The 25,123-nt window shown below is 55.8% G+C and overlaps 2 protein-coding genes across 3 annotated transcripts; both read left to right on the forward strand.

The window, feature by feature from the left end:
- The first annotated feature begins 6,007 nt into the window (after positions 1-6,007).
- On the forward strand, positions 6,008-7,436 carry OTOS (otospiralin). 2 transcript variants are annotated; one of them, XM_073888811.1, is made up of 4 exons: positions 6,008-6,092; positions 6,241-6,343; positions 6,478-6,504; positions 7,205-7,436. In XM_073888811.1, the coding sequence occupies exons 2-4, from the start codon at positions 6,286-6,288 to the stop codon at positions 7,387-7,389; spliced, it is 270 nt and encodes an 89-aa protein (XP_073744912.1). In that variant the 5' UTR covers positions 6,008-6,092; positions 6,241-6,285; the 3' UTR covers positions 7,390-7,436. The 2 variants fall into 2 exon arrangements, with proteins under 2 accessions (XP_073744912.1, XP_025743610.1); XM_025887825.2 differs by having other exon boundaries at positions 6,015-6,343.
- Positions 7,437-10,768: 3,332 nt separating this feature from the next.
- Positions 10,769-15,671, forward strand: COPS9 (COP9 signalosome subunit 9). The gene is made up of 3 exons (XM_025888714.2): positions 10,769-10,880; positions 12,706-12,778; positions 15,269-15,671. The coding sequence occupies exons 1-3, from the start codon at positions 10,818-10,820 to the stop codon at positions 15,304-15,306; spliced, it is 174 nt and encodes a 57-aa protein (XP_025744499.1). The 5' UTR covers positions 10,769-10,817; the 3' UTR covers positions 15,307-15,671.
- Positions 15,672-25,123: the final 9,452 nt, after the last annotated feature.

The raw sequence follows: 25,123 nt of genomic DNA on the forward strand, positions 1-25,123 counted from the left end.
GGCGTTGGGGTGTGGCCCCTGCAAGCTCTCGGTACCCTGGAAGGAGGAGAATGGACGGGGAGCCCCCACATTCTGCATCCCCTGCTGTTCTCCCGGGGGGGACAGCGCGTCTCTCTCTTCAGGTCTCTGTCCTCCCATCTAGCCAAGCCCACACCTATGACCTCGGGCAGGATTCTCACACCACCTTGGCGCTGAGGCCCTGGGCTGCCTTCTCAGGGCGTATTTCCCAGAAGAAGACTGGGGTGCTAGGAGCTTGGGGGTCTGGGAGCACAGAGCATCCAGTGTGGGCATGCCGTGGGGTCCAGGCACCTATGACAGCTCACGTCTAATGCCCGTGTCTCTCTGCTCTAAGTCATGGGCCTTTGGGGCACTGTCCCCCATGTCCCCATCCCTGGCCCCAAGCCTGAGAGCAGGGTCTCTGCCGGCAGTGGTCTGCCCCCCTCTCTGGCTGCATCAGGTTCTCTCTGACAAGCCCCGCTGGGCCCGCTGTGGAGACCCGGGTGTGCTGAGCCAGGAGCCCCACTGGCCGGGGGAGTTCAGGGCTGCAGCCCACTGCCTGTGCGTGTCTGGCTAGAACCCTACAGCTCTAGGAGGAAGCATCTTAGAAAACCCAGAGCCAGGCAGGGACGCACAGGATGGCCAGACTTAGCAAATAAAAATACAGGCCACCCTGTTAGATGAGAAGGTCAAACAGTCAGTGAATGCTTTTTTAGTACGGAGTCATCCACCCTAGAATCGGGTCCCCTGCTGCCCAGCCTCACACCAGCCCCAGGCCAGGGTCTCCTGGGCTCAGGAGAATCCCTCTCACAGACCAAACTGGGACCTGGAGTTCTCACAAATCAGCTAAAGGTAAAGATGAGTTTTTAAAAGATTCGAATGGGCCTTACATGTGTTAGCTTTCAATTCTACACTGTACCTCCTTTGACCATCTGTCCAACCTTGGGCCAATGCGCCCTCCCCAGGGCCACGCGGATTCCAGCAGGGATGGCGCCCCCTGGAGCTGGCTGCCGAATGCGCCGGCCTTGATCCCAGGTTTGTGTTTCGAAGGCAGGGCCCTGGGGATTGTTAGGGCGTTGGTCCCCATCTCAGCGTCATCGGGCCACATCTCACTTACACTAGTTTCTGACAGTGTTCATCTGGAGTGGACCTTTCCAAGGCAACTCCGTTTTCATCCACAAAACTCTCTTCACGTTCACTAGATTTTATGATGTTTGAATCTTTTTCTTTAAAATGACAAGAACAGTCAGGAACTGTGGATTTGGGAACGAAATTTGTGAGCGTGAGAGGCGTCCCTTCACCTTGCAGGTGCTTCTCGAGGGGACGGGGATCGGGCAGTAGCCTGGAGAACAGCGCACGCAGCCTCGCACTGGCCCAGACGCCCAGGGACAGAGGAGTGAGTGGCTTGATGCTAACTGGGTGACCCAGGCGGGGCACCGAACTGCCGTGTGTTCAGCCCATCAGCCCTGTCACCAAGCCCTACCCACGGGACACTGAGAGTGCTCCAGGCCCCAGGCACCCGGGCACGCTCCCGGAGCCACCAGCTGGAATGCATAGCTAAGCAGGAGGGCAGTATCACTGACTAGGGCCGGGGACATGGGACAGAGAGACTGACTGTGCTCTGGGGACGGCAGAGGTTCCAGAGGGGGGCAGAGTTCCTAGGTTCAGGGAGGGGTAGAGAGGGAGGCCCCAGAGCTGAAGCTGTGCACACATTCCAGGGGCCCAAATGTGGGCTGGCCAGAAGGGAGCCTGGGGGCAAGCCGGCAGCCAGGGCTGAGGGTCCCAGGCCGGACCAGCTGAGCTGTGGGGAAACCTCCAGAAGCAAATTGAGGCCGCGGATGGGAGCTGAGCTGATGGTGGCTGTAGGAAGGTCAGGGAAGAGGAACATCCGGAAGGCACAGGCAGGAGAACCCAAGTGTGTGAGGACCTCTGGCTTTAGGACTTCATAATGAACAAGGCTCTGGTTTGTGTTGGGACAGCTGGAAGGGCTGTGACCCAAGGCATCCTGCCCGCCCTTCCAGGACGTCTGAGGTGGGCTGGGGGCTCGCCCTCAGGGGCCCACGCCCGGGATCCGCCGCTCTCAGTGACCTCGGCCAGAGGCCACGCTGGTGTTCCTGAGTCAGACGGCAGAGGGCGCCCCAAGGCCTCCTAACAGGAGCCTCTGCTGCGCTCGCTGGCAGGACATGCCCTAGGCTCCACCTGGTTCAGGTGAAGACGGGACAGAACAGGAGGCTCCCAAGCCAGCCACCTGGCTTGCTCCCCGCCAACACTGCTGGCAGAGGCCGCAGCGCCCTTTAGCCGAGTTAGCCTGGAGGCAGACCTCGTCCACGGTGCCCTCCAAGGCCCCTCTTGTGCGAGCAGAACTCACTACAGGCAGGTGGGACTTTTGGAGGGCTCCGATGCAGCCACAGGGAGAATCCTGTGCAGGGCAAGGGCCGGGGCTGGGCGAGCAGGGGACCCAGGCCCCACCTGGACCCGGTATAGTAGCATCCTGCTTTTGGAGACCGGGGGCTGAAATCCTGGCTACTGAGCAGCTCTGCAGGTGGTTCTGATGTGCGGTCAGGGTTAAGAACCTCTGCTTTAGACAGTGACTCGCACAGCCTGGCCCTGAACCTGCTTAGCACCCTCGGTAACATGGCAGATGTGCAGAGTCCCAGGCCTGGCCCCGAGCTGTGAGGCAGGACTCTGAGAAGCGGGGCCCAGCCATCTGCTAACATGTACAGGCGATTCTGAACTCCCAGGTCGAGAACCTGCTCACGCCTCGAGACCCTACATGTGCTCTGGGGGCCAGCAGCATGGGCATCTCTCCAGAGCGTCTTAGGAATGCAGATTCCTGGGATCTCCCCCAACCTGCTGAATCAGCACCTGCATTTAACAGGATCCCTGGGCCATCTGTGTGTCATGTGAGGACTGTTGCTCTAGGGACCCCACTGAGCAACAGCAATACGCCAATCGAGGCTGGCTGTGCAGAGCCCCAATGAGAGGCACTGTGGGAGGGCGGCTGGGTGAGGGGGGAAGGGGCCCTTGTCTGGGGGCAGAGGAGTTGGCCTCCAAGGTGGGGCCTTCCAGGTGGGGCCCTCCAGGTGGGGTCCTCCAGGTGGAGTTCTCCAGGTGGGGCCCTTCAGGTGGGATCCCTCCAGGTGGGGCCCTCCATGTGGGGTTCTCCAGGTGAGTCCAGGGAAGGTCTGTGTGCAGGCCAGCAAGGGAGAGTGGCTTGAAGTACTCAGGAAGAGAGAAAAGGTGTGGGGTGGACGTGGGGAAGACCTGAGTGGTTGACCCAGGACAGTGGATCAGGATGCTAAGTAACACAGAGTTTTGGTGGTGGTTTTCAAAGTTTCCCCCCTTCATAAAAGAAATAAATTAAGGAAAATATGTATATCCAGAAAGAAGAAAAAAAAACCACACCCATAGCTCTGCCACCCAACAGCATCACTGCTCATTACTTGTACGTTGTTTTTTCTAGATTTTATTTATTTATTTGAGAGAGAGAGCACAGAGGCAGAGGGAGAAGCAGGCTCCCCGCTGAGCAGAGAGCCTTACACGGGACTCAATCCCAGGACCCTTAGGATCGTGACCTCAGCCAAAGGCAGATGTTTATTCTACGTAGGTATTTTTTTATTATTAAGAAAATAGTTATAAAGATACAGTACATGTGACTTTATTTCCTTTTTCCTAACATTATAGGAATGATTAATTGCACATCATCTTTGGACACGGAGCTGTAGGTGATGGACAATGAGCCATTGCCCTCTGTTGTGGAGATGAACAGCAGCAGGTCCGTCCAGCAGGTCCTCACTGCTGTCCATGCGCTGTCCAGTTCTGCAAGGCTGCCGCCGAACACGGTGGTCTCAGCCCCCACAGACACGCGGGCCACGCAGAGGGCAGGGTGTTTCCCACTCTCCCACCAACCTTCACGTCCTCAGCCCCCCACGCAGTATCAGGTCTGGCTCTACAATAGCCCTGGGTCCCCCAGCACCCCTAGGGGCCGTGTTGGGCAGAAGGCTGGAGCCAGAAGTGGGCCCAGGGGGTGAGGTTTAGGATGGACTCAGGAATCGGTTCTCTGGCCTGCTGTGCAGTCCGTGGAGCCAAGGGGCTGCAGAAGGCCAGGCTCCGGGTGACCAGGCGGCTGATGCCACAGACCACTTAGTGGAAATAAACAGTAAGGGCTGTGGGGTTTGTTGGTAGTTTCGAAGTGTGCCAGAAAACGAAGAAAATTATGAGTGCAGAGCTTAAAATTCCCAGCTCAGGGGGAAGATAAAGAACCAAAAATCTTCTGTGTTGTGCAGAAGAGGGTCAACAAGGAGGCCCCACTGCCCCCCTGGGTGGCCCTCAGCAGGCGTTCCCAGGATAGTTCCCGGCACCCTCATGGATGAGAGGACCTCGCTGCCCCTGCACCTCTGTGCAGTGTGGTTCACGCTGAGCACCCGCTTCCTCCTGGGTGCCCTGAATCGACAGCAGGCAGGGGTGCCCCGGGCCCAGCCCCCAATAAAAACCCTGGGCTCTGCGTCTCTCCCGGGCTCCCCTGAAGACAGCACCTCACGCCTGGTGGGCTGTGCAGAGCCCCAATGAGAGGCACTGTGGGACACACCACACGACCTCTGCTGAGTCTGGGGGGCCCTAGTGAGTCACCGAGCCGGGTGGTCCTGGGGACACTGACACAGCTGCCCTAAAAGAATTCGTTATTTCTTGCGGGCACCGAGTCCAGATTTCTGAAAATAAAACCCAAGGTCTAATCTGGTGGGTGGTTGCATCACAAGACAAGTTGAGTTTCTGGGCTCTTGAGCCATTTCTTATGAAGGGTAGGGTATCGTTGGGCACGAAGGGGTCTCGTCACTTGGATGGAGACATGTGGGGAGATTCTGGAGAAGGTGGGGACCTGAGCCCCTAAATTCTCCAGGAAGTGCCCTTCCTCTGCCTCTGGCGGGTTAGTCCCCCTTCCTGGAGAACCTGTAGTCCCCCCAGAGTAGTTGTCTGTGGGGGGCTGCTGATTCTCCTCCGGACCCCGCCCCCACCTGTGACTCTTGTTTCCAGGTCTGTGACCAGACCCTGAGGCACAGCTATGACTGAGAAGGTGAGGCATGCAGTGTGCCCTGGGAGGCTCCACATATGACCACTGGTGTCACCCGAAGCCCAGGGAACATATTGGGGTGGCTCAGGTGGAGATGGTACGAAGTGCTGGCCTGGGCCCACTTGGCAGAGACTCTGGATTCGCAGGGTGACGAGGAGTGGCTCTAACCATTTGTGTTTGTGCAAAACTTGTCCATGCACGAGGCTGAGATGCCAGCTCTTTCAGTCCCCAGTCCAGGCAGGCGCCCAAAGGCTTGGGGAGACCAGGTGTGTGTTGTTTGACCTGCTCTCCGCCACTCAGCACCGCAGCTGGATTCAGTGGGTAGGGCCACGAGGCGTGGCTGCCATCTTCAGCTGCAGCCCTGAGGTTTAATCAGAGCTGATCCACAGAGCCCCGAAGGTGTCGTGTCGTCCATGGCATCCCTGTGGCTGGGACGGCTGCCTTCCCGACGACATGCTTAATCACTGCACACAAGCAGGGAAGCTCTGGTCTGCAGGTGTGCAGTGGGGCTGGATACCCACACTTCCTGCATGGCCTCTGCCCAGTGGTGTCCTGTCTGCAGGGGTGCTGATCCGTGGCTGCTTGTGGCTCCCTGACGGCCCCCCAGAGGCAGCTCTGCAATTACCTTGTTCCTGGAAGGGGGCATCTCTGCCCCAATGTCAGCCTTAGAATGTCTTTCTCTCCCGGTGCAGAGGAAATTGTGTTTATTTCGAGCACTGGTGTTGAATTCAGTCCTAAAATTCCCGGTCGTGCCCTGTGCAGAAGTGTTTTCCTCCCAGTTTGCTCCTTGGATCGTTCAAGGTCCTACAGCCGGCAAGAAGCCCTCAGTCCTCGGGCCGGAGATAAAAGATTCAGTTGGACGGCTCAGGAAGGTGACGTCCGCCTCCTTGCCCCCCGCCGTTTATAAAGAGGAGCCTGCAGCAGAGGCCCATCCCAGCTGCACCGGCTGAGCACCCGGAGTGCGAGGCAACCTCTGGAGGGGCAGACGCGGGGTCGCGGCCTCCAATTAGGAACTGCCAGCTGACAGGTGAAATGGAAACTGCTCTGAAAACCCTGGGAGCTTGTCTGGTTACCAGGGCTGTTTTCCAGGGAGTTGCTGGGGGGGGGGGGGGGCGGGAAGAGGCTGGGGCCCTGATGGAGGGCTGGCCCCACCCCCTGGGTGCCTCCCGCTGCAGGTGGACCGGAGCTTCATCAGCTGGTGGAGCGCCTGCCTGGGGGAGATGAAGGCCTGCTTGGCGCTAGGGCTGGCCTTCTGCCTCCTGCTGGGACCTCTGGCAGGTGAGTGGTGGCTCTGTCCCTCCTGCTGTCTCCCTGGCTGCGGAGGCAGCTGGTGTGTAGGGCTGTGCGGCGGGCGGCGGGGTGTCCTGCCTTGGGGGGCTCTCCAGAGTGACTGCCCTCCTCTTCCTCTGCAGGGGCCAAGCCAGTGCAGGAGGAGGGAGGTACTGTATTACCCTCTTATTCTTTTCTTGTGTGTTTGGGTGGGATGGGGTCGGAAGAGGGACCCGGGTGGGAGCTGGCTTCTTATCCTGAGCAAACGGAGCAGGAACCCTGGGTCAGCTCAAGGACAGGCTATGCAAGCAGAGGGACACGAGCCTCTTCCCTGGGCCCTGACCTCCAGCCACCTGGGGACACGCAGGGCAGGAGGGACTCTCTGAGCCCCGAGGCTTGGCATTCTCCCCCTCAGCCTGGACTCACCCCACGGCCCTCCCACCCCAGTCCTACCTCAGTGCAGTGGCGTCCGGACTCCGGGGCTGGGGGCTGTGGTCTCCCCTGGAACCCCAGCAGGATGCCCCCACACCCTCACCATGGTGTTCCCTCCCTGCCCAGCATCTCCAGGACAGGGGCCAGATTTCCCCTTCCCTCCCCCTTCCCGCTCCCCCCCTTCTTTTCCTCTCCCTGAGCTGTCCCCCCAGACCAGGAGTCCTGAGAGGGTCATCACCCAGATGACAAGGCTCCGGGATACTTTCACGGAGGACCAGGGGTGTCCCAGGTCCCGGCTCCCAGCTGGGAGGGCCCCTTTACCGCCCACCGCCGCTGCGCTGCTGGGCACCATCCACCTGCCCTGCGGCATCACGGAGGGGCAGCTTCAGGGCAGGACCGGTGGGGACAGCACCTGAGGCCGGGGGTGGTGTCTTTCAGGCCCCTATGCCGAGCTGCCCGCCATGCCCTACTGGCCTTTCTCCACCTCTGACTTCTGGAACTACGTGCAGTACTTCCAGACCCTGGGGGCCTACCCCCAGCTTGAGGATATGGCCCGCACCTTCTTCGCTCACTTCCCCCTGGGGACCACGCTGGGCTTCCATGTCCCCTACCAGCAGGACTGAGCGCCAGCCTGGATCCCTAGCCTCGTGCTCAATAAATTCCTGACTTAAGACGCACAAATGCTTCTGGCTTTCTTTCAAGAAAGCCCCAGTCAGGCCACGTTTCCTTTCTTATTTGACAAATGAACCACACTCTTTCTCACTCAGGGCCTGCTGTAAGTGTCACGCTCTTACCTAAGCTCACAGCCCCCCGGGAGGGCGGTGCTGTAGGTGCCCCGGAGTGCAGGGGGGAAACTGAGGCAAACAGACACCAGGGCACTGCCTGACTCATTGACGGGACCCAGATCCAGGCAGCCACACCCCAAAGCCCCTGCCCTCAGCCACGGAGGCCGGCAGTAGCCGGACCCCCAGCGGCCACCCCTGGGCTGGGGGCCCTGCCTGTCCCCCCTCCCTACAGTGTACTCCTGAGGGCCGTTCACACCAGCGCAGCAGGAACCCAGCCTGTGAGGAAGGGCCAGGGCCTGGGTGCTCTGGAGGGAGGGAGGGCCCAGCAGGCCATTTCCACGGTGTCTCGGGGACCATCCTGTGGCACTGGGCCAGCTACTGCACAGGTGGTGAGCCCCCACAGGCAAGCACACAAGCTTACAAGCTGCAGACCCTGCTGGTCACCTTCCATCGGATGAGAGGAAATTGCTCCAATGGGCTACAGCCAGCTTTTCTTTTAAAATAAAATAATGGGAAACAGTGTGTATTTAAATACAGGTGGCGAAGAAACTCCCCTGGGACAGGGCACAGCCACGCAGCCGGGTGGGGAGGGTGCTGGGGGGTGGGAGGTGCCCAGGACAGCAGGACGGCCTCCGGCGGTCGTCCCTCCCACTCCAGCCGTGCTTCCTGCCACCACTGCCGGTGTCCCCCGGGGACATTCTGCAGAGGAGGCCTAGCCGGTGGCTTTAGGAAAAGCCACTAACTTCTTCATCTCTTTCTTTCCCCACCTTGAGCTAGTGTGAATTTGGCTTCTGTAAACTAACCTCAACAGCACAAAAGTCCGGATTCACAGGATAGCCAGGCGAGAGGATGGGTCTTGAAGTCCCCACTGGGGACAGCTGGACTCGACCAAACATACCAGGCAAAAGACACGCTTTACAGCGGGATTTCCGTGTTGTTCACTAGCGTGTCAATTCGAGTGTGTGCACGGTCTTATTCCCCTCAGATTGTCATGCTGCCAGTTAGGGCGCTCGTTCAAGAACCACAGCTCTACTCCCCTGTCGGCAGGCTGCTCCGGAGGAGCAAAGTCCAGGCTTGTTCCAGGGAAAACATGTGGTGCCCTGGCCGGACCCCTTCCTCGGGCTCGGGTATCAGCAGCCCACAGCTGCCCCGGGGACGCCCAGCTGCATTTACGTTCTTAAAAGGCCTCACTTCTGTCTTCTTCTCAGAGGAAGAACCCCCACCTGGGGCCACCCTCGGCCAACCCCCTACCTGCTGGGCTCGCAGCCCCTGGGGCATTCCGCTCCTGGTCAGGACTCAGATCTGGCTGCGGGCCTCCCTGCTCACCTCAGCACCCAACAGGCTCAGTTCTCCTCTGTGCACCCCCTCCTGACTCCCCCCCACTGCAGGCAGACCTCGTGGGGGACCCTCCACTTCCTGCCTCATGCCCTCAGCCCCTCACCACCAACGCTGCACCACTGAGCTCCTCACCAGGAGCAAGCCCCACCTATGGCCACTGCCTCCTCATTCCTGCCACGGTGGCTGGGAATGGGGCTCCCGTGATTTGAAACCACTCAGAAGAGAAGCCTGTTGGTGGCCAGAGTAGTGGCTTCCCTGGTCTGACTTTCGCTCGGGTGCTTCAGGGTGATTCATGTCACCGTGACACCTGAGGCTCACCCACACCCCCAGCCTTTCCTCCCCTCTCCCTGAGCCCTGCACTGCCCACAGGGGTCACTGTCCCCCTCAATCTGGGCTCATTCCCTGTCTCCCTGCCCTGCCCCCCCCCTACTTCGCTCACAACCCAGCCTCCAAGCCTACCTACTTCCACAAGTCTAGCTCAAGGGTCTCATGCTCTCCCTCCCTCCCCCCTTCCTTCCTTCTCCTTCCCTCCTAACCCCTTCTCTCATTCACATACTTGTAAAAAATTATGATAAAATACATATAACATAAAATTTACTGCTGTAACTATTTCTAAGTGGCACCAAGCACATTCACACTGTTGTGCAGCCGTCACCTCTAGAACTTTCTCATTTCCCCCAACTGGATCTCCGTGCCCATGAAACACAGACTCCCCATCGGTCCCCAGCCCCTGGCGCCCCGCCCTTCTGCTCTCTGTCTCTGTGAATCTGACCACTGTAGGGAACTCGTGTCAGCGGGGTCATACAGGATGTGTGTGACAGCTCATTTCACTCAGCATAACGTCCTCATGCTTCATCCATGTTGTAGCATCTGTCAGAATTACCCTCCTTTTGCGGCTGGATGGTGTTCCCTTTTATGTACCTATAGAACACATCTTGCTCATCCATTCAGCTGTCCGCGAACACGGGGTGTTTCTACACTTTTAGCTCTTGGGGATAACAGTGCTCTGAGCACGGAGGTGCAAATATCTCTTGAAGACCCTGCTTCCACTCCCTCTGGGTTTTTATATAGCACCTGTTCTAAGGGGTGTGAAGGTGGTTTTGATTTGCATTTCCCGAATGCTTAGTGGTGTTGAGCATGTTTTCATGTGTCTCTTGGCCATTTGTATATCTCCTGCAGAGAAAGGTGTATTCAAGTCACTGCATTTGGATGGGGATTTGTTGTTGTTGAGTTTTAGGAGTTCTCTCTCTAGTCTGGATATTAACCCTTTAGTGAGTGTGTATCTATAGATATGTATATGTGTGTGTAATTTGCAAATATTTCCTCCCATTCTGTGGGTGGCCTTTTTACTCCGTGGACCATTCACATTCTTTTTTGTAAAGTACAGTTGACCTACAGTATCCTATTAGTTTCCGGTGTACAACACAGTGATTTGACAATTGCACACCATCTGTCCCGGTACAAAGTTATTACATTGTCATCGGCCATAGTCTGCGGGCTGTACTCTTCATCCTCCAGACTGTTTTATTTTATTATCTTTTTTTCCGGAGACATTCACTTTACAGCTGGAAGTCTGTACCTCCTTATCCCGCTCCCCTATATGGCCTGCCCCCCACCCCGCCGCTGCGGCAACCACCAGGCTTTCTGCCCACGCGCATTCCGTAACGGGCATCTCTTGGGCCCCTCTGCCTGCCAGGCCTTTCGGGCCGAACTGTCTGTGGCCGCCGGTCACCCCCGAGTCCCTGCGCAGCTTCCCCGGAGCGCTGACGGGCTGGCGGGAGACCGGGACCCGCCGGACCCCAAGCGCCAGGGGAACCATAGAGTCGGAGGTCCTCCGGCGTCTAGACACGCCACGGCCGGGCGCGCACCGGAAGAGGCGTCCGGCGGGCCGGAAGTGGGCCGGGGAGGCGGCAGACGCCGCGGGCGAGATGAAGCCGGCAGTGGACGAGATGTTCCCTGAGGGCGCCGGGCCCTACGTGGACCTGGACGAGGTGAGGAGGCCCGCGGCGGGCGAGGGAAGGCGGCGGCCGGGCGAGTCCGGGGCGCCCTGCCGGCCGCGGGCCTGGGGCTCCCCGCCTCACGGCCACAGCCCACCTCGGGCCCGGGACGTCGCCGCCGGGGAGCGCGACGGTGCTCGGCGACGAGGGGAGGAGGGTGGGCCTTGCCGCGGACCGCGCGCTGCCAGCGTCCTGAAATACGCCTTACGCGGAGGGAGGCACGGCCGGAGCGAGGCTGGAAGCTCGCCGGCCCAGGGAGCCAGGGAGCTGGGCGCTGGGGGCCGTGTCTGGCGGGGGCGTGCTCTGCCCGGTGACCCCGGCCTCGGGCGGTCGTGCAGGGTTGGCCGGGGGTCTCGCGGTTTTCGTCACTGCGTCGTGGCCGCTGCTGGTGTTCTCTGAGCCGTTGGCACCCGCGCCGCTGCGGGTGTCGGGGCTTCGTTTTCTCTTTCCCAAAGCCTGGGGGGCAGACCTCGTGGCTTGCTCCCTGGGATGGCGTGTGACGGGCAGAGGCGCCCTGCAAACACCGCGCGTGCACGGAAAGCTGGAGGTGCCCGATGGACGCACCCTCCCGCCTCGGGGTGGCCCAGCACGGGCCTGGGAGGGAGGGCCCCTGGCGGTGGGCGACGCCGAGGGGCATGTGCTGGTGTTTGCTGAGGGGACAGGCTGGAGGAGGAAGGCCTGGGGGGAGCGGAGTCCTGGAGGGAGGGGCAGGTCCCGCGGTTGCAGGCGGGCTGCCGGATGCCCGCGCCTGCGGAGAGAGCAGCTGCAAGAGGCGGCCCGTGGCTGTGCCGGGGCGGGTGGTGTCGGCACCCGACCCCCGAAGCGGGCAAACCCGGCTTCTCCGTGCTCTGTTAGCGTCTGCGGCGTGGAGGCACTGGACGGCAGCGCGGCGGGGGCCGAGAGGCTTCCTGGCCGGTCACTGGAGAGTCTGGGGGTCAGGCTTGGAGGTGAGGGAGCGGACACCGCTCGCGGGGGGCGAGAGGAGGCTCTGGATGAGGGGAGCGCCCGCGGGTGGACGCAGGGCCGACTGAACATAGCGGCGAGTGGCGCGTCTGCATGGCCTCGCCCTGGGCACGGGGACGGGCGGCGGCTCGAGGAGAGCGGAGAGGAGTCAGAACCCTGGGCTTTTCGCTCAGCTTTGGGCTACTGAGGCAGCCACGGAAAGGAACATGGGAGACGCTCAGCTACTCCAGAGCCAGGAGAGGTCAGGGGTCAGGGCAGCGGCAGGGACCTGTGGGCGGAGGACTCTGCTCTGACCGTGCCTGTGTCTTGACCGCGTCAGACTGCCCGGCTTTGGTTGTCGCGTAGTTTTACTGCCACCATTAGCTGTGGCAGTGGGAGGCGCTGTGACGACACCCTCACCGGAGCCCCAGGTCAGTAGGTCAGTTTCCCAAGGAAAATGGTGTGATTCTCAGAAGCAGCAGGGGACATTCCAGAGCAGAGAAGTCACTGGCACAGTTTTACACGCGTTTGGGGCCTCTGTAGCAGCGTCTTACAGGGAATTAGAACCTCGCCCAAGGCTTACAGAGAAGTGGTGTTCACGGCAACAGCAGGATTCTGTTTAAAAAGCAGGAGGAGTCGAGGAAGGTAAGACCCAAGGAGACCTTAAAAATAATCCTTGGGACGCCGCCTCTCCCACCTGCTTCCTTTGCCCGAAACTAAATTGTGACTCCAGCCTGGGCACCTTTCCATCCCTCGCCTTCCTCTGCCAAGGAGTGGGAGGACCCTGTAAGTGGCCGTAAGGCGCTTACAGTGGGCCCTGTAAGGCGCCGTCCCCCCGGAGAACAGCACTGACACCACGTCACCTTTCCCTTCCCAGGCAGGAGGCAGCACGGGGCTCCTGATGGACTTGGCAGCCAATGAGAAGGCAGTTCACGCAGACTTTTTTAATGGTAAGGATGCTGGGGTTGGGGACTCCGGTTTTAGTCTGAATGTTCCTTTTGTGTGTTACACGGTGGAATACTTTGTGGCGTGACTGATTGGGGGCATAGAACAGGAAAGCCAGATGTGTGCCATTCGCAGCACGCCGTGCGGTTTGTACAAAACAGCAGCACGGGCTGTTAACGCTGGCAGTCAGCCCCGTGTTTCACGAGACAGCAGAGTGTAACATTGCTCCCGGTCTTGCGTTCCACTAGTTGAGCTTGAGCTGGAGCCGTGCTTTTGTCCCACTGAACCTGTCGCAGAGGCTGGTCTGTTGCTCGTGACCCGAGACAGGGGTGTAGGAACCCCGCCGGGCTTTCTCTTCTGTCAGGAGGCACCTGGCTTTCCTTCCTTTCCTGTGTGCTGCTGGGTTCTGGCCTCTTGGCTCCCTTCGCAGTGACAACCAGCTTTCCCTGCCCTTTTCTCTGAAAGCAGGACTCGTACTGAAGAGCTTTCGTGCTGCTTCCCAAGAACATGGATGGTAAGCAGGGAAAAACCAAGTTGTGCGACACCTTCCCACAGGCTCCAGGGCTACTTCTCTTGCTGTCTTCTGATTTCCTGAGGCCTTGTTCCTATGGATTATATTCTTACTGAGGGTTCAAATCATGAGTGGGAATGCAAGACAGGTCTTGTTAGGAGACTCTCTGTCATCCTTCTTTCGTCCAAGGTGCCTGCCACTACAAAGAACTGTCGCTAGTTGGTGGCAGCTGGGATGCTACGAGGCCACACTACCGGGTTTGATGTACCAAATACCCCCTGGAGCCGAGTCCATGTTCTCTTATCTGGCATCTTTTCAGCAAGTTGTTGCCTAAAAAGAGAAGCCAGGCTGCTTAATTAGGTGCCTTCTTCCCAGGGAGGCTGGCCACTCCACTGAGGCGACATCTGGGCTGCCACCAAACTTGAGGATGGGGACAGCCTTTCTCTAAGGTCTCCAGAGCCACCATGTGAAAGCCCTCATTCACGTGGGGTGACCTTGGGGGCCCTCACCCGGCAGGGCAGGGTGATATCTAACACCACCCAACCCGCTCCCACATGTGATGATCTCCTTCAAGGTCCCATGCATCCTCTGGATTTACGGACTATTGGCTGTGTTCTAGTGTTCGAGTTCATGTGGTTTCTGAAAATAGCCTTCTAATTCTGCCAAAAGGGCATCTGGGAGGGACCTGGGCTGCTCTGCCAAGGGAGTGTGAGCAACATGAGCAGTGTGGGGGCTTCCTCCCTCTGGGTCAGGGCTGGAAAGGGAAAAAACACAGAAGAGCTTCGTGCTGCATTGGTCTGCCCACCGACAGAGTTCATGAGGCGTGTGCCGCCCCATCAGGTTGTGGCAGCCCTGCGGGTTCAGAAAGCCACTTGCTGTGAGAAAGCCATGAGTGCTTTGGACAGAGTTTCTCCTGAGTCCTTCTTGCTCACGGAGCAGAGCTTCTGACCTCTGGTCCCCTAGGCACTGGGGTTCAGACCAGGGTCTGAAGAAGGCTTACTCTCTTCACTCACTGTGTTTGATAAAGTAGGGGAGCGTTAGACAAGGCAGCACGGAGGGACAGCCATGGCAAGAGCCCTGGCAGAGGTGGGTGGCCTTGTTTCTAGGAGCACATCAGAGGGCAGTGTCTCGTGGGGGGGGTGATACCTCAGGGCTTGGGGAGGTGTGACAAGTTAGCTGGGGCTGGGGGCTGGGGGAGAAAGTGTGCAGAGCTGTAGGACCACAGGCCAGCCCCAGCCCCGCTGCTATGGGACCACCCACGTCAGTGCTGAGCAGAGGTGGTTGGGACACCGCCCTCCCTGACGGCCTGTGACAGCATGTGGAGATGCCCCTGGGGCCATCCACTCACCTCCTTCCAGCTCACTGTTTATCCTGCACAGTTTGAACTCATGGGACTATGAGTAGACCCTCAGTTTTCCTTTCCCCATCATGAGAGCAGGACATGCCCATGGTAGACGGTTTAGGAAAGCCATAGACAAATAAATAGAAGGGCACAGTGACCCTGACTGCCACCCATCCCAGTAAATAGCATGCTGTGGGTGTGTGGCCCTTCTTCCAGTGGGAAGGGCTCGGACTGTCTCTCAAGCATGACCGCCGTTTGGACTCCCTTAAAGACAGCCATTTTTGCATGGCCCAGTTCTTCTAGCACCTTCCTCCCACCTGCCCTCTGCATTCTCGTACTTGCATGGGGTCTTGTGCCCGCCAGCCTTCTGGCTGCCTCACCTCCACCTCGCCTCCACCTCCATGCATTTTCTTAAGATTGTCACCTAAACAGAAGATTAAAGATGCCTTCTACACCACTCTGTCCCCTTGGACGATATGACCTCTGCTGGATAAAATTGAGTCTGTCGTGGGAAAAGTCCTTTATTTAGATTGTTTAATGCTTTTTCTCTATTTTGAATGTGTAATTCATATTTTGAAGTTATTTTCTCAGTTGTTTACCTTGTGTGCCCCCATTAACATGTGGTTTTGTTCATTTACGTAGATTTTGAAGATCTCTTTGATGATGATGATATCCAGTGAGACGCCGTCCAGCGGTGCGTGTGGTCATGTGTGTTACGAGGTGGTGTGGCGGAGCTCCTCAGAGGACAATTTCAGATGGTCCTAAAGAACTCGTGGATGTTACTTGAAATTAGGAGATGGTTAACCAGGAAAGAGAAGGGTGGTTTTAACTCTCTGCATGAGGCCCGCTTATCTCTGAATGTGACCAGCTTTTGTCCTTCAATTAAAAAGCGATGCCATCATTTGCAGGGTAATTTTAATTCTTGGATTTTCGAGCAAATATTACAATGCCTAAAAGCCTCTGTGCATACGTGTGGGTGCATGTGTGTTGACATAGTCAGTGAAACACGTTTGTCAGCTTACAAATACACTGCTTTTTTCCTGAACTCAGTGTTGAGTAATTACGAGGCTCACAGCCTGCGAAGTGGTGTTCGTGTTAGATCACTAAGCAGTGCTGGGCTTATAGGGGGCCCTCCTCGTGGCACTCTGTTAAGACCTTACTCTAGTGGGCAGGTGTGCATGGCACGTTTCCCCCACCACAGTCGGGCCTGTCGTCACCTGCGTAAGCCCCAGAGCAGCTGCTGTCCCCAGACCTGAGGCTTGAGGACTCAGGACAGCTAGACAATGACCCTGACAGAGGTGCCCTCCTCTTGAGAAATGTGTATGTTGTGCCGTTTCAAAGGGAATGTAACATGGAAGGGAGAAAAGGTGTTTTTGTCTTTCTCCTTGGCCCAGCTCAGCAATAGATAATGGCTGTAAAAATTAAGATTCCTATTTCATGTCGATCTCAAAGCGAAGAGTGTTTCTTCGACCAGGAAACGCCCAGGCCACAGGACTGCCGCAGTCCCCATATTTTAGAGTTAAGCAGGGCACATGCCGACCTCCCCCGGGAGAACCCGCTGAACAGCATCACCCTGATGGCCTGAAGACAGATGAAGTCTGAAACTGGAGGAGACCTCACCTCTGCTGTGTTCCTGTGAGTGGTGTGCGGATTCCCAGTCTGTCATTTGGACAGTGCTCCTGCCCTGGGAGGACTAATGTGGCAAGCTCCCGTGGCCCGTAGCGAGAGCAGGGTCACAGCCTACCGTCCTGCCAAGATGGGACAGACGTGCTCTGTGGTGTTGGAATCCCCTTCCTCTGAGGCTCGGCCCTGGGGCTGGGACTCAGGGCTGCCACTGTGTCAGAGACTCAGAGGGGCGGGCTTCCCCACAGGTGAGCTGCATACTGTCTGCGTTCTGAGAACGACTTTCTCAGGTTTAGTTTTTTAATTCACGTTTTTGCTGTGTCCTAAGTGGGTTCCCCAGAACAGGCCCCAGGTGTCTGTGGGGATCACCAGGTATTGGGGTGAATTCTTTGGTGGTTACCCTACAGTCCTCGTCCGTTGAGGTTTACAGCAGAGTCCCTCGAGGCTTGTGCTGCACTGTGTCGGGGCCGGCCTTGGCTCAGCCCTGCAGTGACCCCGCGGCGACCCATGTGTCATGTGTCACCGAGGAGCTGTGGGCCCTCCCCAAACCCCTTGCTTCTTGGGCCTCCATTCCTCGTCAGCAGACAAGGCCCTCAGTCCCTGAGGTGCCCCCTGGTTCTTAGATCTCTGCTCTTCAGCAGGAGGGAGTGGCTGAGGTGAAGGAAGGACAGTGACGCGCAGGAATTCGATGGCACAGCGGGCCCCGGTGAGGAGCTGGCGTGAGGACCCCACAGGGCTCTGTGTGGGCCTTGGAATTCCAGGCGGCTCTGTAAATGGTAATCCCGTGTGTGCTGCACGCGGTGAGACCTGGTTAAACATTTGAGCTGTAGACCACCCTTTGCCTTCACAGAATCTGCAGCTTCTTGGGACTGTGAGGCCCAGAGACAGAATTTGCATCCTTCCCCTCGCTCGTCTCGCTGCGCCTTGGCCAGCGCTGTGAAGGAGTGGCGAGTACATTAGGGCACACACAGCAGCTTCCGCTTACTTTTGTGCCTGTGCTGACTCCTTTGGCAAAACTCTTGATCATTTTTTATTGATCGTGACAAAAACACACTTATTCTCGCTTCTTATACCTAATTGCCTTGATCGCAGGGACATGTGTGCCCATCTCTGCCACATTTAGAAATGCTGTGTAAGTTACGCCACAGCTGACCCCAGGCCCAGCTGCCAGCCAAGTTGTGGGACGTGAGAAAGTGAGGCACAGCTGGGCTGGAATGGCTGCTGGCTCCTTGGAGAACTGGCTGAGGGTGAGGAAGACCTCTGGAAGCCTGGAGAGGACTCTCCAGTGAGGACAGGAGGGAGCTTTTGCACCAGCGCCCTTGAGAGGGAGCAGGGATTTGTGGGCAGGCTGTAAGGATGGGCGAGCAGAGGACAGCTGCCTTGGGCTCCGGGACCCTGGACGAGGCCACCTCCTGGGTTCCTCTGCCACGGGCTTCTTTGGCCAGGTAGAAACAGGTTTCTGACGGTGCTGGCTGTTCCTGTCCCGGTGCCCTCCCTCCTGGCAGTTGTGTCCCTGAGAAGGCCTCCAGTTGGTGCACCCACCCTTGGTCCCACCCCCTAGGACCACTCAAACCCCTGCAGTTGGGGAAGCACCTTTCTACAAAGGGGAAGGTATCTGGGGGATGGCCACCACCCCATGGCTGTAATGGGATCTTTGGAGAATATTCTGCTAACTAACTGTTTGGGAATCCTTGGGATCCAAAGCTACTGGTTCTTGGATGTGAGGAGGCTAACAAGAGGGAGCCCTTTCCAGACCTTGTGACCAACCATGTGGGTGTGGGGCTTGGGAAGCAACTGGACAGTAAGATTGTGTCCATGTCTCACACTGTTGAAGGACTGCAGTCAGTGCCTCTGAAGGGACCGTCTCCTCTCCCGGCCCTCGGTGTCTCCTGGGCAGGGACGGCATTTGCCCCACTCCAGCCTTGGCCTTTATCAGGACTCTGGATACCGCCAGGGTGGGGGCAGGCCTCTGAGCTCCTGCACAAACACCAAACAGCTGGGCTAAGCGTGCTTCCAAAACAAGTCACATTTTTTAAAAAGCAACATAAGTGATTTTAGAAATCTTACTGCTGTGAATTCTGCCTGGAGCCAGAATGAGAAAGTGCTGAGGAGAGGTGCTCAGATAAAAAGGCCCCTTGTTTCTCAAGAAGCTGAAGACGGACACTGAGGAGCAGTCACAGAAGCGAGGCCTCAACCAAGGGCAAAGGCAACTGAACCCTCCACACGCTCTGCCTTTGCTCCCTCTCAGGGCACAGCCTCAGGGGGAATGAGCAGCTTGCCCACAAGCACCTTGAGGCCTTGTCTTCACCTCCTGCATCCAGCTCAGGTCAGCATGGGAGGTCAGCTGCGCTGTGAGATCTACAGGTGCCCATTGTGTTGTGTGAATCATCATTACCCCTGACGAGTCAGAAAATGAGCTACTTATAGGTATGGCTCTGATGGCTTTTATCACTTGTGTAATTTTGGGGAGGGATGTGATTCCCTGGGAGTGGCAAGTGCCCTGCAGTCCAATACAATTATCCCTTGAGGAGGGGTGGTGGCAGGGAAGTCCAGGCAGTCCCCTGACCTGAGGATGACTGTGAACTAGAGGGACAACTTCAAGCAGTGGCTGCCACACAGTAGGTGCTCAATAAATGTCTGTTAGATGTAAATAAATGGCACCAGTTTGCAGTCCCATCAACAGCACACAAGGGTTCCTTGTTCACATCCTTGCCAGCACCTGTTGTTTCTTGTGTTGTTGATTCTAGCCATCCTGACAGGTGTGAGGTGGTATCTCATCATGGTTTTGATTTGCATTTCCCTGACGATCAGTGATGTTGAGCATGTTTCCACGTGTCTGTTGGCCATCCGGATGTCTTCTTTGGAGAGATGTCTGTTCAGATCCTCTGTGCATTTTTTAATCAGATGATTTGGGGTTTTTTTGGTGTTGAGTTGTATAAGTTCTTTATATATTTTGTATACTAACCCTTTATCAGATATGTCATTTGTAAATATCTTCTCTCATTCAGTAGGCTGCCCTTTTCATTTTGTTGACAGTTTCTTCCACTGTGCAAATGCTTTTTATTTTGATGAAGTCCCGGTAGTTTATTTTTGCTTTTATTTCTCTTGCTTCAGGAGACACATCTAGAAAGAAGTGGCTATGTCCAATGTTGGAGAAATCACTGCTTGTCCTTCTACTAGGAGTTTTATGGTTTCCTGCCTCACATTTAGTTCTTTCATCCATTTTGAATTTGTTTTTGTGTATGGTGTGAGAAGATGAGAAGGTGGCCCAGTGTCATTCTTTTGCATGTAGCTGTCCAGTTCTCCCAGCACCATTTGCTGAAGAGACTCTCTTTTCCCCATTGCATATTCTTTCCTGTTTTGTCCAAGATTAGTTGGTCAAATAAGCAAGGGTTTATTTCTGGGCTCTATTCAGTTCCATTGATCCACATGTCTGTTTTGGTGCCAGTACTGTACTGTTTTGATGACTACAGCTTTTTTTTTTAATCTTATTTATTTATTTGCGAGAGAGCGAACACAAGCAGGGGGAGAGCGGCAGAGGGAGAAGGAGAAGCAGGCTCCCCACCGAACAGGGAGCCCAATGCAGGACTCGATCCCAGGACTCTGGGATCATGACCTGAGCTGAAGGCAGACACTTAACTGATTGAGCCACCCAGGTGTCCCATGACTATAGTTTTGTAGCAATGTTGAAATTTGGGATTGTGATGCCTCCGGCTTTGTTCTTTCTTAAGAAAGAACAGTTTTGGCTGTTCAGAGTCTTCTGTGGTTCCATACAAATTTTAGTAATTGTTTTAGTTCTGTGAGAAATAATCCAGTAATTCCACTACTGGGTATTTACTCAAAGAAAATGAAAACACTAAGTTGAAAAGATATATGTACCCCATGTTTATTGCAGCATTATTTACGTTGTGCACTTGAAATTAATGTGACATCGTGTGTCAACTACACTCAAAAAAAGAAAACAATAAATCTAAACAAATAATAGTGTATTTGATATGCAAGGGACTTTGAAAATAGCCAAGTCCTGGGGCCTGCTGGAGAGGGGAGAGAAGCAGCCTGGAAAGGTTCTGCACCCTGGCCAGTGTCCACACTGCAGCACCTCATGAGCCTCCAGCGCACCTCAGGGCAGGGGCATGGCTATGCGCATAGCCAGGCGTGGGGAGAGCCTGGGAAACCTGCATTCCCATTGGTCTTCAAGTCACACCTGTCTAGAGCGAGGCTGCCCTGACAGACCCCTGACCCCCCAGAGTCTTGGAGGTGGGACGGGCCAGACCTCACCTGGACCAAACAGGCCCAGCCAAATGAAACTGCTGCCCCCTCGCCTCTAGAAATGTGCAGGCTGTGCCGACCCTGCCTGGAGACGGGCCAGAGGCTTCAAAGGGCCTGCGTGAGACTCTAGGCCTTGGATTCCTGGTGCCGGGGTGCATACCTGCACTTTGCAGGGAGCTCACCATTCCTGCTCTGCGGTGACAGGCCACGTGGCAGCCCTCCCTGCTGCCCACCCCCACCCAGTTCATTAGATCATTAGATGGGGGTGGATTATGGCCCAGAGGCTACCCAGAGAGAAGACAGACCCCACGGCCAGCAGGGCCCTAGAGCTGAGCTGCAAGGCTGTGGACTCGGATGTTGGTGGGGCCAGTTCAGCCGTGTGTGAGATGTGTAACAGGAAACCAGGCCTCAGGCAGGAGGGACAAGTAACTGAGCAGCTGTGCTGGCAGAGAGCAGCATGGGTCCTCCAGGCCTGAGGATTTCCGGCCCTGCAGGCCAAAGGCTCCAAGAGATGGGGTCCTCACATCAGCCCCAGGTGACCTCCTTGACTTGGGGGTCCCAGGGCCCCTTGGGATGAGAGCATTGTGGAAACACATCTCAGTATGGGGGCTGCCTGCCACATGGCCCACGGGGGACAGGGGACCTGAGCGTGTGCTCCACATGCTGCCTGGTCAGGAGACAGGCAGATGGAGCACACAAGGCAATGTCACCAGGTTCCCCAGAGCTGTTCGTCCCCTGGGTGGTCCTGGGACAACTGCAGTCTCTCTGTGCCTGAGCCCGTGAAGTGGGGGTGCTGAGCTTGCGTGACCCCACGTTACACCCAGGACAGCCCCCTGTGCACGTGGCAACGCAGGCTACTAGTGCCATGAGCACATTCGTGGGCTATAGGCGTGCTGCGTCCTCTGTCCTTGGCTCCCCCCTCTTTCCTGAGTCCCTGAGTTCCTGTACTTGTAGTCACCGTCTGCCCCCTGCACACAGGGATTCGCCCCAGGTCCCGCAGCTCTCAGGAGGCACCAGACCCTGGTCCTTGGGCTCTGACTGCATTCTCTCTCCCCAGACATCATAGACAAGGCCAGGAGACAGACGGTGAGTTTGGAAGGAGCCACAGGAACTGTACATTACAGACAGGGCTGAAGTGCTAGTATTTACCAATGTAGGGCACTTGTGCAAAATGGCAGATGAAGCCACGCATCAGACAATGATGGGCACGGGGAACCCAGAAGACAATTCACAGAACCAACAGCCTGTGGCAGTAAATAGTTAAAGGTACTCAAAGTGTCCCAAAGTGGCAAAATGTCAGTTAAGGCAACAAGATGTCACTTTGCTCACTAGAGGGGCAAACATCTAAAAAATTTTTTATTTTTACTTGAAGTATAGTTGACATGGGATATCAGTGTTGGGTGTACAACATAGTGATCGGACGGTTCTATCCATGACTCAGTGCTCGCCACATGACTGTGGTCCCCATCTGTCCCCACACAATGTGACAACAGTATCATAGGCCACATTCCCGACGCTGCACTTTCCATCCCTGTGACTTACTGTTTTATAACCGGAAGTTTGTGCCTCTTCATCCCCTCCCTTATTCTGTTCACCCCCATCCTGCCCCTCTGGAAACCACCAGTTTGTTCTCTGTAGGTCTGATTCTGCTTTTTTTTGTTTATTCATTTATTTTTTGGATTTCACATAAATAAGTGAAATCATATGGTAGTGTTCTTTCTCTGACTTGTTTCACTTAGCATAATACCCTCTAGCTTCATCCAGGTCATTGCAAATAGCAAGATCTCATTCTTTTGTATGGCTGAGTGATATTCCATTTTGTGTGTGTGTGTGTGTGTGTGTGTGTGTGTGTGTGAGACTGTGTATGTGGAAGAGATGAGGTGCAGAGAGGTAGGTACTCTTATTTGACACATTTATACCTGTTCATCTAATATGTGGAATTTACCTTTTGTTGTGTGTGTGTGCAGATGTATATTTTGGGGGAGGATATATATGTGGGGTGTGCCTGTACATATACAGTTCAACACACTTCCTATGCACCCACCTCAGCCCATGGCTGTGATGATACATCTGGTACATGCTCATATGTGTGTGTGTGTGAGTGTGTCACAGAAGGTGGAACTCACAGCCCCATGAGGCAGGACAGTAAGTGAAGATCCTGTGAAAACAGTGTGAGGGCAGGTGCTGGGGCAGATGTAGGCCCCACTGTGGAGGGAGCCCTTGAGGTGAGCCCCGGATGGTGAGTAGGAGAGGGAGCATCAGGAGAGGGAGAGGAGAGTGGCTCAGATATGTGCAGGGTCCAGAGGCAGGAGGGCAGGTGGCCAGTGGGGTGGCCATGGGGGTAGGGGCAGGGGTCCCCAGCAGCACTGGGGGTGCCGGGGTGGAGGGTAGCACTCAGATGGCTTTCTTCCTGTCTCCTGGATCTGCCCCAAGTTGGGGTCCCACTCCAGCTTCTTTGGCTCCATGGTTTCCAGCTGAAGCGGAGAAGGAAGGTCCAGCCTTCAAGGTCAAGCACCATTAAGTGATTTCATGGCCGAGTCCCTGGAGCTTGGAGAAGTTGTCGGCGTCAGGGCCTGGCCGAGACCTGCAGATGGGTGGGAGTTGCCTCTGGAAAACGGTGTGCCGGGCTATGCCAGGCATGGTGCCTGTGTCTCCATCTGGAGTCTGCCCTGCACAGCAGTGTTTGCTGCCCAGCGGGGACTTCATCTATGCTGGGGCAGGACAGAGATAAGTTTGCACAATTGGAAAGTCATTTGTGGGTCGGGAGATCAAGGCTTCCTATTGGAAGGGACTTGTGTGGGACTCAGGATGATTGGTCCTAGCCAGCAGTCTTTGGATGGTGTTATTGGTTTTGTTCTGTTTGGTTTTGCTTTTTATTCTTTCAACTTTAAATTTTGTTTTGCTGAGACCTAATTTATCCTGTCACTAGGAGGGCAGAATTCTGTCCCCAACTGTGCCCAGCACAGTTAAGTAAATGTTGAAAGAACCTGCTGGAACTTTTGCTGAGACAGGAAAACCACCAAACCTGCTGTGAAAACATTTGGAACAGTTAGCTGTCTTAACAATCCCACAGGACGGCGTTCACTGAAAGCCAACTTAGAGCACAGCATTTTCTACCATTAAGTCCCCAGGATGTTCCAGAGAGGCAGGTCATGTGCCATTTGCATGAATAAACTGAGGCTCGGCAAGATGACATGACACCCAGACAGGCCCTCTGAGGACAGGAAGAGCAGGGCTTTGTCCTGGAGAAGTAAGCATGGCAACTGTGCTCGGGACATTCAGGTGCGGGTCTTGCTTCTACCCTCTGAGATGTGTGACCTGGGGAGAAACTTCCCTGCCTGTTTCCCATCTACACGAATGCGGGTTAGAGAGACACCTAGCTTGAGACTAATAATTTCTACTTGACAAAAGATGCCATTGAGGAATAATCAAGCTGCAGACTGAGAAATATTATGTACATTATCTGACAAAGGACTCATATTCAAAATATATAAAGAGCTTCTACAAATCAACAATAAAAACATGAACAACCTAATGAAACATGGGAACAGAACATTTATAAAAGGAGGTATGCAAATGACCAGTGGCCACCTGAAAAGATGCTCAACATTATCAGTCAGGGTGATGGTGATGGGATGTGATCTCACACTTGCTTGAATGGCCAGAGTCTGAAATAATAACTGCAGATGCCAGGGGTCCTCAAGGTGAGTAGGAGAGGGAGCATCAGGAGAGGGAGAGGAGAGTGGCCTGGGTGTGTGCAGGGTTTGGAGGCAGGACCCTGCTGGTGGGCATGTCAGGTCTGCCACTTTGGGCAGTGGCTTGGCAGTGCCTTAGAAAGCTAAGCGTGCATCTCCCCTAGAGACCATTGGTCTGCAAGCTGCCCCTTCAGGCATTTGCCCAAGAGAGATGAGTACATGTGTGCACCGAAAGGAAGAAAGAGACTTGTTCAAGAGTATTTAGCAGCCTTATCACCATGGCCCCAAACTGGACCCTGACCCAAGTGTGCTCAGCAGTGAGGACGGATGCAGGTTGACAGCAGCATGGTGCTGAGAGAAAGCAGCCAGACACAGAGGAATCTGTGATTAGGACTCCGTTCACATGAAGTCCTGGTGCAGCAAGGCTCATCCACGGGGATGCAGGTTAGACGATGGAGGGGTGGGGTGGGATTGACTGGGAATGAAAGGTGACATTTCTGTGGGGATGGAATTTTCTTTCTTGTCTGCAGCTGGTAGTTACATGGTTGCATTTAATTATCAGCACCCATCAAACTGAACATTAGGTCTGTGCAGTTGATTATATATCAGTTGCCCCTCAGTAATGGTTTTAAAGGGCAGTGTGTTAGTCTGCTCGGGCGGCCATGACAAAGCACCTCAAGTGTGTGGCGGCTTCAACAACAGAAACTTATTTTCTCAGTCTGGAGGCAGGACGTCCAAGATCAAGGTGTTGCCAGGGCTGGTTTCTGCTGAGACCGCTCTCTTTGGCGTGCAGATGGCGGTCTCCTCATATCCTCACGTGGCCTCGTCCCCGTGAGTGCCTGGTGTCTCCTCCTCCTCCTGTAAGGACGTCAGGCCTATGGGACTGGGGACCCACACTTAGAATTCATTT

Source organism: Callorhinus ursinus, unplaced genomic scaffold (genome assembly GCF_003265705.2).
Source record: "Callorhinus ursinus isolate GAN/ISIS: 27379988/994484 unplaced genomic scaffold, GSC_fseal_2.0 scaffold96, whole genome shotgun sequence".
NCBI lineage: Eukaryota > Metazoa > Chordata > Mammalia > Carnivora > Otariidae > Callorhinus > Callorhinus ursinus.

Coding starts and splice junctions, on each gene's coding strand:
- COPS9 (XM_025888714.2), top strand. CDS start 10,818: ATGAAGCCGGCAGTGGACGAGATGTTCCCTGAGGGCGCCGGGCCCTAC. Junction 10,881..12,705: donor CCTACGTGGACCTGGACGAG/GTGAGGAGGCCC, acceptor TTCCCTTCCCAG/GCAGGAGGCAGCACGGGGCT. Junction 12,779..15,268: donor TCACGCAGACTTTTTTAATG/GTAAGGATGCTG, acceptor TCATTTACGTAG/ATTTTGAAGATCTCTTTGAT.
- OTOS (XM_073888811.1), top strand. CDS start 6,286: ATGAAGGCCTGCTTGGCGCTAGGGCTGGCCTTCTGCCTCCTGCTGGGA. Junction 6,344..6,477: donor CCTGCTGGGACCTCTGGCAG/GTGAGTGGTGGC, acceptor CTTCCTCTGCAG/GGGCCAAGCCAGTGCAGGAG. Junction 6,505..7,204: donor GCCAGTGCAGGAGGAGGGAG/GTACTGTATTAC, acceptor GGTGTCTTTCAG/GCCCCTATGCCGAGCTGCCC.